Below are 12,354 nucleotides of genomic sequence, written 5' to 3' on the forward strand. Positions count from 1 at the left end.
TGATGTACCGTGTAGCTAGTATTGCCTTGACCCACCTCAACACTGGAATTATTAAATCACTCTATTCAACCGAAACATTCCTTTCATCCCTACACACCTCAGTCATTAGGAGTAGGGAGTTAGCATACGTAAAGCCACATTTGTGCTGCAGTCTTGTTTTTATTTGAGCAATCCTGAGTCAGTTGGAAAACGTCAGCTGTTTTTTTATTTTTGTTTTTCACCCTTTCCGATATCTCTTGGTGCGCCACACTGGCATACCCCCACACACTCCCACAGCTTGTTTCCCGTCACCCCTGAGATTTAAAAAGAGGGTTCCGGCCAGCAGCCATCAGACAGAAAAATCAAACTAGAGCTACTGTACAGGTTCATTGCATTCACGGCTTTATAGTGGATGTGTTGAAGGATAAGGCAAAACAGCACAAGAGTGGTAGAGAGACAAAACATCTGTGCAAATATGTTTACTCTTGGTGTGATGGTGATGTTGGCTTTAGTGGAGATAAGAGGTAAGCATGGTGTTGTTTACTGCCTTTACAATGATCACTTCAGACTGCTGAACCTAAATTGTAAAGTAATACTTTATATTATATGAATATTTCTTATTCATTCAGATAATTTCGTGTTGATTTATGTTGATATGTGATGTGTTTACTGTAGTTGCTTTTGTTTACACCTTTGAAATCTAACAGTATCTGGCCTGCTCCAGCTAATTTATATAAAAGACTACATGAGTTTCTCTCCATGTCTGGCTCTCTTGCAGGCTCTGATGGTCACATTTCGGGGGCTGATATCTCCTTTCCCCCGGCCAAACCCGGTCTGGACAACCTGCATGCTATCTGCACCCAGGGGAGTGGTCGCCCCCGCTACCCAAGCAGTGTCTTCGGGATGTCGGGGACGGGCCGCCAACGTCGCCAACGCTCCGCGGTGAACCGCGTGGAGGCCTGGTACAGCAGTTGCTGTGCACCAGGGCGAGCCCAAGAGCAGGCATTGTGCTGTGTCAAGCAGGCGGTGAGCAGTCTCTCTTTCTTTCTTTCTCTCTCTCTCCCTCTCTCTCTCTCTTTCTCACAAACACACACACACACACACACACACACACAGAAAGAGAGAGAGAGAGGTAGGGAGACTGCTATTGGCTGTCTGAATATGAACATGGTTGTGTGTGTGTGTGTGTGTGTGTGTGTGTGTGTGTCTTTGTGTGTGTGTGTGTGTGTGTGTGTGTGTGTGTGTGTGTGTGTGTGTGTGTGTGTGTGTGTGTGTGTGTCTTTGTGTGTGTGTTTGTGTTTGTGTTTGTGTATGTGCGTGTTTGTGGGATGAAAAAGGCATGTTTGTGGATGTGGATGCTTGTAAGACAGTCCATGTTTACATAAGTGTGTGTGTGTCCTCACCAAAATGGGTATGGGTGTTCATCCAAACAGAACTTGTATACTTGCCATTGAAGCTGAACTCTTCCATATGGAACAGAGAGCAGAGAGCTACAGTTATGAGCACAAGAAATGCAAGAATGTATTTGCCAGATCCTCTATCTCAGTCCCCAATTAGATTTGAACAAAACAAAAATGATTTAGACCACCAAATCTTGTACCTGTACCATCCTGTACATTTAATCAATGTCTATAATGTTATTAGGTTATGAAAGGATACAAAAATAATGAAGGATAGAGAAATTATTGATTTTTTTAAAATTGAATTGAATGTTACAATTCTGTTATTTGTTATACAAAGTGTCAAAAGTTATGTAATTATGTTATTTGTAATAATGTTACAAATTGTAAAAGTTTAGTTTCATTCATGCACAGTGGGAGTATGCACTCAACACGTTCTGCAGTGAGGAGTATGGGGTGAAGAGCCTGCCCCATAAGTGCTGTGAGCAGTGGGGAGAGAGCAGACTGACCTGTTTCCAGAGGGAAGCCCCCAACCGTGCTTACCTGCCCACACCTGGCTACACAGCCCCCGACATCGCGGTGAACCTCAGATTCACCTGGGACCCCAGTACCTGCTAGGGGTGAGAGAATTGCCAATGGTAGCTTTATAAAGTTATAGTTAAGGTTACAATTCACAAATAGTTAAGGTTACAATTGACAGTCATTTTCATTTTTTGCAATATATTGCATTGCATTTGTTATACGTGGTAGACTTGGTAGATTAAATCTGAGCTTTACATTTGTAATAGGAAGTTTATTTTGCAATTAAATTGTGATTACTTATAAGTAGACATGTTTTTACACTTTCACCTGGAATAGATTGTAGGTGAGGTGCTACAAGAGACCATTCAATTTGCAAGCGCCCTTCCAAACCTCCATGTTAAACTCAAGCATCTTTTAGGATTGTGACTCTAAAAGATGTTTTGTTCCACAGGTGTCAAGAAAGCAGAACCTTATCTTGGGCTGGGTCCATCTATAAGAACAATTATAATCCATAAAGCCAGAATCTCTACTCATTCATACTCCCAATGACTAAGTGTGGCTGATTATATATTGCCATTTATACTTGTTCTGCATCTTAAAAGGTTGAATTATTTTGAGAGAAATGCTTCCGTCTCTATCAATCTGTAAACCTACAGTATTTCAGTAATTATCAGTAATAAACTACTGTAACTACAACTAACTTTCATTTTGTGAGTTTTGCACAGAAACACAGACACATGCACAAATATTTGCAAAGAGATCTGATGTACTGCTATTATACAATTTGTGAGAAAACTGTACTCAGTGAGAAACACAACGGGTGCTTATGCGGCTTTGTTGTTTGAAGTGTATTGAAGATCACTTTGATTTAAAGTGTTTATATTCACCATGTACCGGTAGCTGGTCTGGCCCATGGACTAATGGTGATCTTTATCATAAATGATGTTCCTAAAAAGACAAGGGCCCTGACATTTGAACATTTCTGTGCCATTTGCTGGATGTTTGGGGTTTCAACAGAATATCAATATATTGGGCTAATTCCTATATTAAATTGTACCAAAAAAAGTCCTACTGGAGTGGGCAATCAGCAGGATAGAATTACTCCAACAACCCAACTGTTTAGATCTGTATTAGAAAAACTATGCTGCTCACTTTTCCCATTTCAATTGTAAATTATTTAAATACTGAGGGATGCCTTTAAACTCAAATATTTGCCAAATGATACGATGTTGTTAACAATTGGTATCAGCCAAACTAAATAAACGAACTGCATGTGTCCTTACACATTTCTTTGACTGATATCAGTCAGATAGATCTATTAAACCAGATAACAAACAGTTATCAGAATACGTCTAGTATTAATACATATTTCATAGCAAGACTAATTGTGGTTAAAAAAAAAAAAGAAAACATTAAAATATCCGGTGGAACAGTGTATAACTATTTGCCTAAATAAACCAACTGCGCATTGCCATACATATTTCTTTGACTAATAGGTCTATAAACCAGATAAAAACAAACTGTATCAGAATACGTCTAAGATTAATACATATTTCATAGTAAGACTAACATACTAAAAAAAGAGGACATTAAAATTATATCCATTGGAACAGTGTATTAAACTATTTGATTTTCCCAGCGGTGTCTTCCCCTCCTCCCACACGACTACACACTCCCACTCCCTATGTATGGCTTCACTACTGGTACACAGCTTTGGCTGTGTGAGCCTCATGGATATGGACTCAGCATGTGGGGAAAAACAGGAGCATGCATGACAGATCCTCATCCAAGTCTTCTGACGAGAGGAAGTGTGGAGGTGTCTGTGGTTATCTGTGACACACACAACATGGCATCAGCTTGTGGAAAACTACTTCAGTGAATTTCCACTGACCCATGCATATTGAGTCCCTAATTGACTGTGTTATGAGCTTCTTTTATTGACATTTGTATGTTAATTACATACGCAGTAGTGCTTTCTGATCTAATCTGAGTTTACAACACACTCACTCTCTCTCTCTCACACACACACACACACGCACACAGACAGGCACTTCATAAGTGTATGCATTTTCCAGAAATCTAATGGAAATAGTTTAGTTGATGTTGGCTTTCTCAGATTCAACATTCAGTGGTCCCAGAACAACCTACAGTTCTTCTGCCAACCCTGCAGCTGTGTGGTTAAATCACATTTGTCTCACCTCAAGAATGAAATTCGCACTCCTACACATCAACATAAAACAGGGGCTTTCACTGGGGCCCACTGGTGGTCAGTGAAGGTATTGCAGGTGGCCTCTGACCTTTCAGTAATGTTTCACTATTGGAATGTTTTCTTTTTTCTTTCTTTTTTTTCTTTTTTTTTTAACTTCATGACCCCTGGGTTTACCTTTCAGTTCAGTTCAGCCCAGCATCTTCAGTTGAAAACCCCAGACATGACAGAGCATTAAAGAAAACACGCACACATACACAAGGTTTTCTTTTAATATGACGACTTTTATGACCATTTTTCAATACCAGTGTGGACTACACCCCTGTGCATGCTATTGGTTTCCTCTGTGACTAAGTGGATTTTTTTTTACAAACAATATAAACATAAAATACTAAATGGGAATAAGACAAGGGGACAACACTGTATAGAATGAAACTTTTAAAATGAACAGTGGTTTCACTTCGTTGAACACCTCAATACTTGAACTCATGCATTCCGACCCATACCAAGACTGCCCTGAATGCTCACATCACACCCCTACATTGGCCGGGTTTCCCAGATTCGTTACGAAGCTCTTAAGTGCTAAGAACTTCTTAGGAGCACTCTAAGAACGTTCTAAGAACGCTCCTACAAAGTTCTAAGCACTTAAGAGCTTCTTAACAAATCTGGGAAACGCGGCCCTTGTTGGTCAACATCTTGCAGGTGTAATAGTCTAAGATGGTGTCATATAAAGTGCTAACACAACAGCCTGAACACACTGCTTGGGAATTGGGGGGGGAGAGAGGACTAAGAAAACATAGCAGTGCCCATTATGCAAACACATACTCATTGCCCTTTTCCATTATCACATAATATTAAATAAGGCACACATTTACACATACAGAAATGTTTGGCTAGTAGTTATTACACAGAATCTTTATGTACACTATTTGTTCACAAAATATATAGCAATGGTACAGTTATGACTAGGGGTGTGTAACACAGGCAAAACTTCTAGCGTGTTGCTGTTTCAGTCCACCAGGGGGTACTGTGGTACCTCTACAAGAGCAGAGTGTAGGGAACTTCAGCCAACTGTGCACCTAACCATGAGATACAATAGCTTGGGGAGGGGGCGGTTTCCTTACCCAGGTCGTCATGAGCTTTGCTCTACTGCTATCTGCGCAGACCAAATTCAAAGGAAAACCTCCCTCTCTCTCTTCCTCAAGCCTTCCTCTGTCTACTACTGCAAACGGTCTGAAGCTGGGCCTGCACTGACAAAGCACCGTGGTAAAGACTCACTCTGTCCAGCTGCCATTACCATCCCAACTACGTTCTTGGTTAGATTGCAGTTATTATCTGTTATAGGAGCCTCTCTTGAAGGCATGTGACTGCAGGACTGAGATGTGTTGTGGATGTACGTTGGTCATCGGTTGCTGGGTTATTGCTGAATACCATCGAGGGGGGTCTGTCTGTCTGTCTGTCTGTCTGTCTGTCTGTCTGTGGCTGGAAGGGCATTTCTGAGGGTCTTCTTCATGACAGCATAAAGGGGCAGGCCACTTACTCAACACTTACACAGCTGCGTTGCAGAGTGAATGCACGTGGACAAATGTCATCGTACTCCACACACACATACAGTATACTCGTCTTTTACACATTCAGTATGCAGCGTGTTAACGACGTACTGTAGCACAAGGAACAGTGACGGTGGCTGTGTGCAGTGAGAGACTGCTTAGCAAGAGACCAAAAGCCCAAGAGGATGTAAAAGGTTGTGGTTTTTACATTCCATGGGGCTCTTGGGAAAGACCACGAGCTAGCGCCACGCACGACTTAGCGCAGCGCCTTCGCTCCGTGTGACCTTTCTGTCCCTGATCATGATCCTCGGTTTGTGGACTGTGATAACCAATACCAATATGGTACAAAAAAAAACATTCATTTTGTTGCAGGCTAAAGCACTGACAAGGGCTTTGAATCTCCTTCGTAGCGCAGAGAGACATCTTGGTCGCGGGCCAAGCGGCCATGAGGGAGAGATGCTTCACACAAAAGGAGTGTCTCTCTTCCCTCTGCCAAGCATGACTCCGGAGTCCCAGAGGATCAGTCAGTGTGAGGATGGCACTGGAGCGAGAGTCAACCGTTTGTTTCTGTACAGCTCCGTGGTGGTGCATCCTTGGACAGGAAGGGGGGGGGGAGAAAGGAGAGGACGCTAGGTTGGTCCTTGAGGAGGGGGGGGGGTCAGTAGGGGGGGGGGCGGTCAGTAGTTGAACTTGCCCTGCTGGCCGAGGGGCGAGGAGGCGGGGAGCAGGAGGGGCTTGGGGGGCAGTTGGGGCTTGAGCGAGGCCGTGCGTCTCACGATGGCGGCGCGGTGCATGTGAGGCGGCTCGCTGTAGCTGTGCTGCCGCGTCAGGCAGGTACCGGAACCGCCACCGCCGCCACCAGAACCGCCGCCGCCACCGCCCGCGCCGGGGATGAGCGGCCGGCTCACCTCCCCGATCTCGTAGCCGCCGCCTGAGCCTGAGCCCGAGCTGACCCGCACTAGCCGCTGCTGCGCCGCCGGCCACTGGCTCATGCTGCCGCGCTGGCGGGGGATGGCGCCCCCCCCGCCGCCCACCCCCCCGGCGCCCGCGCTGCTGCCCATGCGGATCAGGGACTGGCGCTGCTGCGAGGGCTGCCGGGACACCGAGCGCTCCGGCACGGGCTGCAGCTGCTGCTGCTGCTGCTGCTGCTGCTGGAGGTGGTGGTGGTGCGAGTGCTGCTGCTGGAGCGGCGGGTGGTGGTGGTGGTGGTGCGGCTGGTCGGACGCCAGCGCCTCGGGCGGCACGTCCAGCCGCCGCGTCAGCCCGTCGCGGGGCAGCGTGGACGAGCTGTAGTAGGACGCCGTCTCCGTCTCGGGGATCTGCGCGTGGAGGTGGTGGTGGTGATGGTGCTGCTGCTGGTGGTGGTGGTGCTGCGGTAGCGAGAACGCGGGGCTGGAGGCACCGGGCAGCAGGGCGGAGGTGAGCACGGCGAGGCCGCCCCCGCCCGCCCCGCTGGCGTTGGCCTCCTGGATGTGCTTCAGCAGCTCGTCCAGCGTCGACACGTCCACCACCGACTGCGGCCCGAGCGAGTACGGCGGCTGCGCCGGCGACGGGGAGGAGGCCGCCGCCCCCCCCGCCATGGCCGCCCGCTCGTCGTTGGAGATCTTGCGCTCCTCGGGCAGGTGCAGGGACAGCCCGGCGGGGCCCTGGCCGTTGGGCAGGCTGTGCGAGAAGGGGTACACCTGCTGGGTCAGCCCCGAGCAGGGCCTGGACGACAAGCTGCCGCCGCCGCCGCCGCCGCCGAGGGACGCCACGTTGGGCTCCTTGGCGTTGTTGCAGTTCTGATTGCGCTCCCACTGGTTGCGGAAGCCCTTCATGCTCTTGATGGGCAGCTCGGGCGTGGTGTCCGGCGTGGGCAGCCCCGACAGGTCCTCCCCCTGGTGCAGGCTCAGGTCCCGGCTCTCGGCGCCCGGCGTGCCGTGGCTGACGGGGGTGCAGTGCTCCTTCCCGTTGGGGATGTAGGAGTTGTAGACCTTGGGCGAGGAGATGTCCATCTTGCCGTCCATCTTGCCGCCGGGCGGCGCGTCCAGCAGGCCGTTGAGCTTGGCCAGGCTGCGCAGGGAGAGCGCGTGGGGCAGGGGCGTCTCGGGGTCCTTGTCCAGCTGCTGGCCGCGGCGGCGGCGGCGGGCGTTGTGGCTGCAGTAGCACGAGACCACGAAGGCTGAGAGGAAGGCGCCGAGGACGAACGCCACCAGGACGCACGCGATCAGGAGCGTGTAGTGGACGCTGTGGCTGGCCTTGTCCATCTCCGGGGCTCCCTTGACACCTGTGGACAGAGAGCACCAAGATTTGGAGAAGAAGAAGAAGAAGAAAAAAAAAGAAGGGGAAATGTTCAATGTATGGGGTCATTAAGTTTGACAACGTCTAATAAAAAGCCAAGAATTTCAGCGTGTAGGCAAATGACAAGAGCGCATAAAGTGTACTTTCACCAATTTAGCATCTAGATTTGTGCTACACTTTTATAGGTGATATTTTACAGCTAAAATTAACCAGGCAATTTCTCTGGTATTCACAGCAGAGTTTAAACTGTAACAGCCCACACCACAGAGTCTTTCTATTTGATAACACGAGGCTCAACGCGCTGGCAAATGTTCTCTGTGAAGCTTGGTGGAATAGAAACAGATCAGAAATGTGGATCTGGATATTCATGAAAGCTGTGTGGCTGCAGGCACAACTGTTGCTTATTTTGGTACAAAAAAACATCCAGACAAAGCAACAGAGGAGGCTTAGCAGATTGATCACACACATACACACACACACACACACACACACACAGATACAGACATATTCTGACACAGAGACACACACACACACACACACACACACACACACACACACACACACATATTATGACACAGACACACACACACACACACACACACACAAACACAGACATACACACACACGCACAGAGACGCACACGTGCCCACACACACACACTTTTACACCCACTTAAACATGCACAAACATTATGTCCCACTGCTGCACTCTGCCTTGTGAACCAAATAACATTTTTCGTCTCGCTTTCATCTCATTGTTTCTCTTTGTGGTGTAAAAATAGACAAAGGCGAAACAGAGCAGAGATAGTAATTAGACTCAAAAGAGATGTGTTTTTTTCTCCTTCTCTTTTCTCGCCTTCGCTCTCTCTCTCTCTCACTCTCTCTCTTTCTTTCTCTCTCTCTCTCTATCTCTCTCTCCGTCTCCGTCTCGTTTCTCAAGCTGCTCGCTGTTGAGCAGGACCCTCCTGTGTGGGTCTAATAGGCACTTTTATGTAGGTCACCAAGTTTCTGCAGACAGTTGGTCTCGGTGGACTCGAGTGCCACTAATGGGACCAAAGCGCCCTGGCGCAGTGGTCCAGCCTATCAGTGCCACCTCCTGCAGGAACCGGCGCACTGACGGAGCTGTGTGGCCTCACAGCCAACACGACACGAGGGTCAGCAAAAGACGCTTGAATAGATTTCACACGCCCATTACTTTAGGCGCCCACAAGAGCTTTTTTTATTTGCATTTTTAGGAATATAACATGGTAGAGGTTAAAAGTGAAAAAAAAAAATCTAAACTTTTAGGAATATTCTTCATCAAATAACCAGAACTACAACAGTCAAAGACATGTGAAGGCCACAGGAATATGTTCACGGCACGCTCCTTTCAGCGTGCGGATGTTTTCGCATTCAACAAGAGCCTCTGCCAGAGGTCTTAAGGTTACCTTTGTGATGGACCACCAAACACAGCTGACCTTCTCCTGGCCGTCTGGAAAGGTCGGACAAGAGCCCGTCACCTGTGGAGGCTTTCTCCTTAGGTGTAACAACAGCTCCCCGCAGTCACGCCAATAGTCGAGCGCATTCGTATGTCTTTCATTCTGTTCTGTTTTGTCTTACAGTCACAGACAAAGATGACTATGACTTCTGGTATGCTTTGTTATGCTTACATACTTGGCTACATTTGCTTACATCTCCTTCTGATTCTTTTGAGGTCCACTGAAGCAGCTTACACTTAAACTTACAGCAACAAGACATAGAGAATAATACATTCAGAGCTAGGGAATTATGGTAAATGGACCATAACTATGTGTGACCATTAAAAAATAGCAAGATATGTCTGCCAGCCCTTAGTCACAGCCACTACATAAATGCACAAAAGGATATGATAATCTATTTGTGTTCTGTAATGATGTTGACAGAATTGAGCAGAATGCTGTCACTCATCCTTGGAGAGGAGGATTACCAATGACCTTTAGAGAGCTCGCATCACACCAGCCATTTTTTGAGCCAGCGACACATCCGAAAAGGCTTTATGCAATGTGCTTTCATATTGACCCACAGTGCTTGTTGGTCGCTCCAAAAAAGAGCATCTGTTCAATCAGCACACCCAATGTTACACAACTATTTGACCCATCATTTTGTTGACCTCAACAGCTTTTTGGCTAAATGGCTCTCTTTTTTGTCTGTGACTCACACCATTTTTGTTTTTTGTCACATAGATTTTTTGAGGCACTCATGTACGATAATAGTGTCTCACTACTTCAAACCAGCAGAGTGATGTTTGAAAAAAAATGACAGGTTGAATCACGAACATCGCTTGGCACGAGTTCCCTATAGGTTAAAAGCAGAGTTCGGCTAGGGAAGGTCAACACGAAAATTGGCTTAGCGATGATTGAGCGTCGATAGAAAAGCCCTGATAACACCACACAATGCCTCCAGTGGGAATGACCGATATAAGCAAACAATCAAACTATGGAAAAACTGGTTGTGTCATGCAGACCTCAACTGAACATATGGATTACTGTTGTAATGTTTGTAGAACAGAGGCGGCAATAAGACGTTTAATTGTAATTGCAATTGATTTTCGGTAAGAAACTGTGGCAACCAGAGGAATAAAAGCAAACAGGTCATTTTTCATTGGCTTGTATGCATATTTCCAGGTTGAACACACACACAAACACACACACATGCATAAAGCACACACACACGCACACCCAGAGCCAGTTTCATGATTGATCCCTTTTTCAAGATAAGCTCCATCAGTAACAAAAAGCTTCCTCTGTTCAAGTGAAGGACCTTTCCTTACAGATTGACGTCCAACACATCTGTCTGTGGATTCCCCACAGACACACATACACATATATCTTGTTGTTTCGTTCCACAGGTTCTTGAGTGCCAATCAATGGACCATTTGTTTCAAGGGGAGGAAAACATTGATTCATTGACACGGTTCTCTCCCATAATGCAATTCACCGGTGGGAAAAGTAAGTGGAATCCCTGATGTGGGGGGGTGAAGGGCGTGCTCGTGCACAGAGCCTCGCATGCCATATGAGTGGAAGGCAAACACCTCCATTTACTTGTCTGACAGTTGTGGCATATTGATAGAGGCCGACCCAGCTGTTGCATGACCCACGGTGCGCAGTATGGAGGGTGATAAACGACAGTTGTCTAACGGGAAATATGTTAAGCTGTTGTAAATGTAATTTAGAGAGGTGATCTCAGCAAGGTAGCCGTACCCAATGCATGCAAATGAAGACCATTAAAGGCAATTTCAGTGACTCTGACTTCCATAATTGGATGCCACCACCGGTGACGATAATTCAGTGAAGTGTCTAAAGTACTTTTTAATGAGTTGAAACACTCAGTTATATGGAGTGCAGCCCCCCCTTCCATTTTTTGAACCCATAAAGAGCAGTTTCACAACATCCTTGGCCGCCAGGTAAGCCTAAAATTGCAGCTCATTATGCCTATTTACAGGGGTCTCTCCTCTGCCATGTGTTTTACATTTAGAACAAAAGCATTTTTTTCGCCACTATTGTGCGTTTCAATAAAGCTTAGTATGGGGGCAAAAATTCTCAAATCAAAAAAATGTTAGGGCAGGTTATCTTTTGGCTGGTATGCTGTAGGTAAATTGCAAGAATGCGGCGAGATAAAGGTTAGATGCGGAAACAGAACAAAACTAGGGATCTAACACTCTGTGGAAAAGGTCTACAGTCAGATATTCCTAAAGCTCTTTACCGGAAAAAGCAATCAAAGCAGTCATACATACAGCATAAGGGCCAGAGAGATGTTATGAGAAGCAGTACTGTGAATCAAGAAACAAATTAACAAGAGCACACGTACAGTACTCACTGCAGCGCCAGACAGCTCAGAGACTCTGGGCTCAGACTATGCCTACACTCCGAAACAAGACAAGCACGAGAACCTGGGGAGGTCGACCTAATATTGCGCCGGTAAACATTGCCGCCATATATTGTCGAGATTCCGATCAGGCACACATCGTGTTTATTGCTGCACTTAACTCCGCTCTCTGGAGTGGGGACTTTGAGGCTCTCTTATCGCCTCGTAGCAGTCACAAACAATAATTAAGGTGCCCTGCTTCCCAGGGATTGATAAATTCATCGAACTTGAAGCTTGCTCTGTCGAGCCTCCCTCGCACAAATGCAAGTGAAGTTCCTCCACACCGCGCTATGTGTGGCACGTCTCAGCGCAGCGGCAGTGACTTTGTTTTCAAAGGCGTTTGGAGATCGGTCGTGCTGACCTCTTTTACCTGGCCGCATGTTTGGCATGCTTCACTGGGCCCTCCATCAATGCCGCTGTTGTCAGGGACGTTTCTGCTAAGCTGTTACTGAGAGCTCTGAAAAGAAACTTTTTTTTGGCTACCCAGTTATAAATAAATAAATAAACGAATACAGTGATTACAACTCACTCAGCAT

At 46.6% G+C, this 12,354-nt stretch overlaps 2 protein-coding genes across 2 annotated transcripts in view; one reads left to right on the forward strand and one right to left on the reverse strand.

Annotated features, from left to right (window-relative positions):
• Window positions 1–336: 336 nt before the first annotated feature.
• LOC134072718 (extracellular matrix protein 1-like) lies at window positions 337–2,597 on the forward strand. Its single transcript, XM_062529532.1, has 4 exons — window positions 337–503; window positions 758–1,005; window positions 1,794–1,999; window positions 2,353–2,597. The coding sequence occupies exons 1-3, from the start codon at window positions 455–457 to the stop codon at window positions 1,995–1,997; spliced, it is 501 nt and encodes a 166-aa protein (XP_062385516.1). The 5' UTR covers window positions 337–454; the 3' UTR covers window positions 1,998–1,999; window positions 2,353–2,597.
• Window positions 2,598–6,225: 3,628 nt separating this feature from the next.
• The window catches only part of LOC134072787 (semaphorin-6C-like), an 84,368-nt gene continuing 78,239 nt past the window's right edge, over window positions 6,226–12,354 (reverse strand). Inside the window, exon 20 of the mRNA XM_062529631.1 lies at window positions 6,226–7,923. Within this exon, the coding sequence (XP_062385615.1) occupies window positions 6,335–7,923 (1,589 nt within the window). The 3' untranslated portion in view covers window positions 6,226–6,334. The remainder of the gene's footprint in view (window positions 7,924–12,354) is intronic.

This window comes from Sardina pilchardus, chromosome 24 (assembly GCF_963854185.1).
Source record: "Sardina pilchardus chromosome 24, fSarPil1.1, whole genome shotgun sequence".
Taxonomy (NCBI): Eukaryota; Metazoa; Chordata; class Actinopteri; order Clupeiformes; family Clupeidae; genus Sardina; species Sardina pilchardus.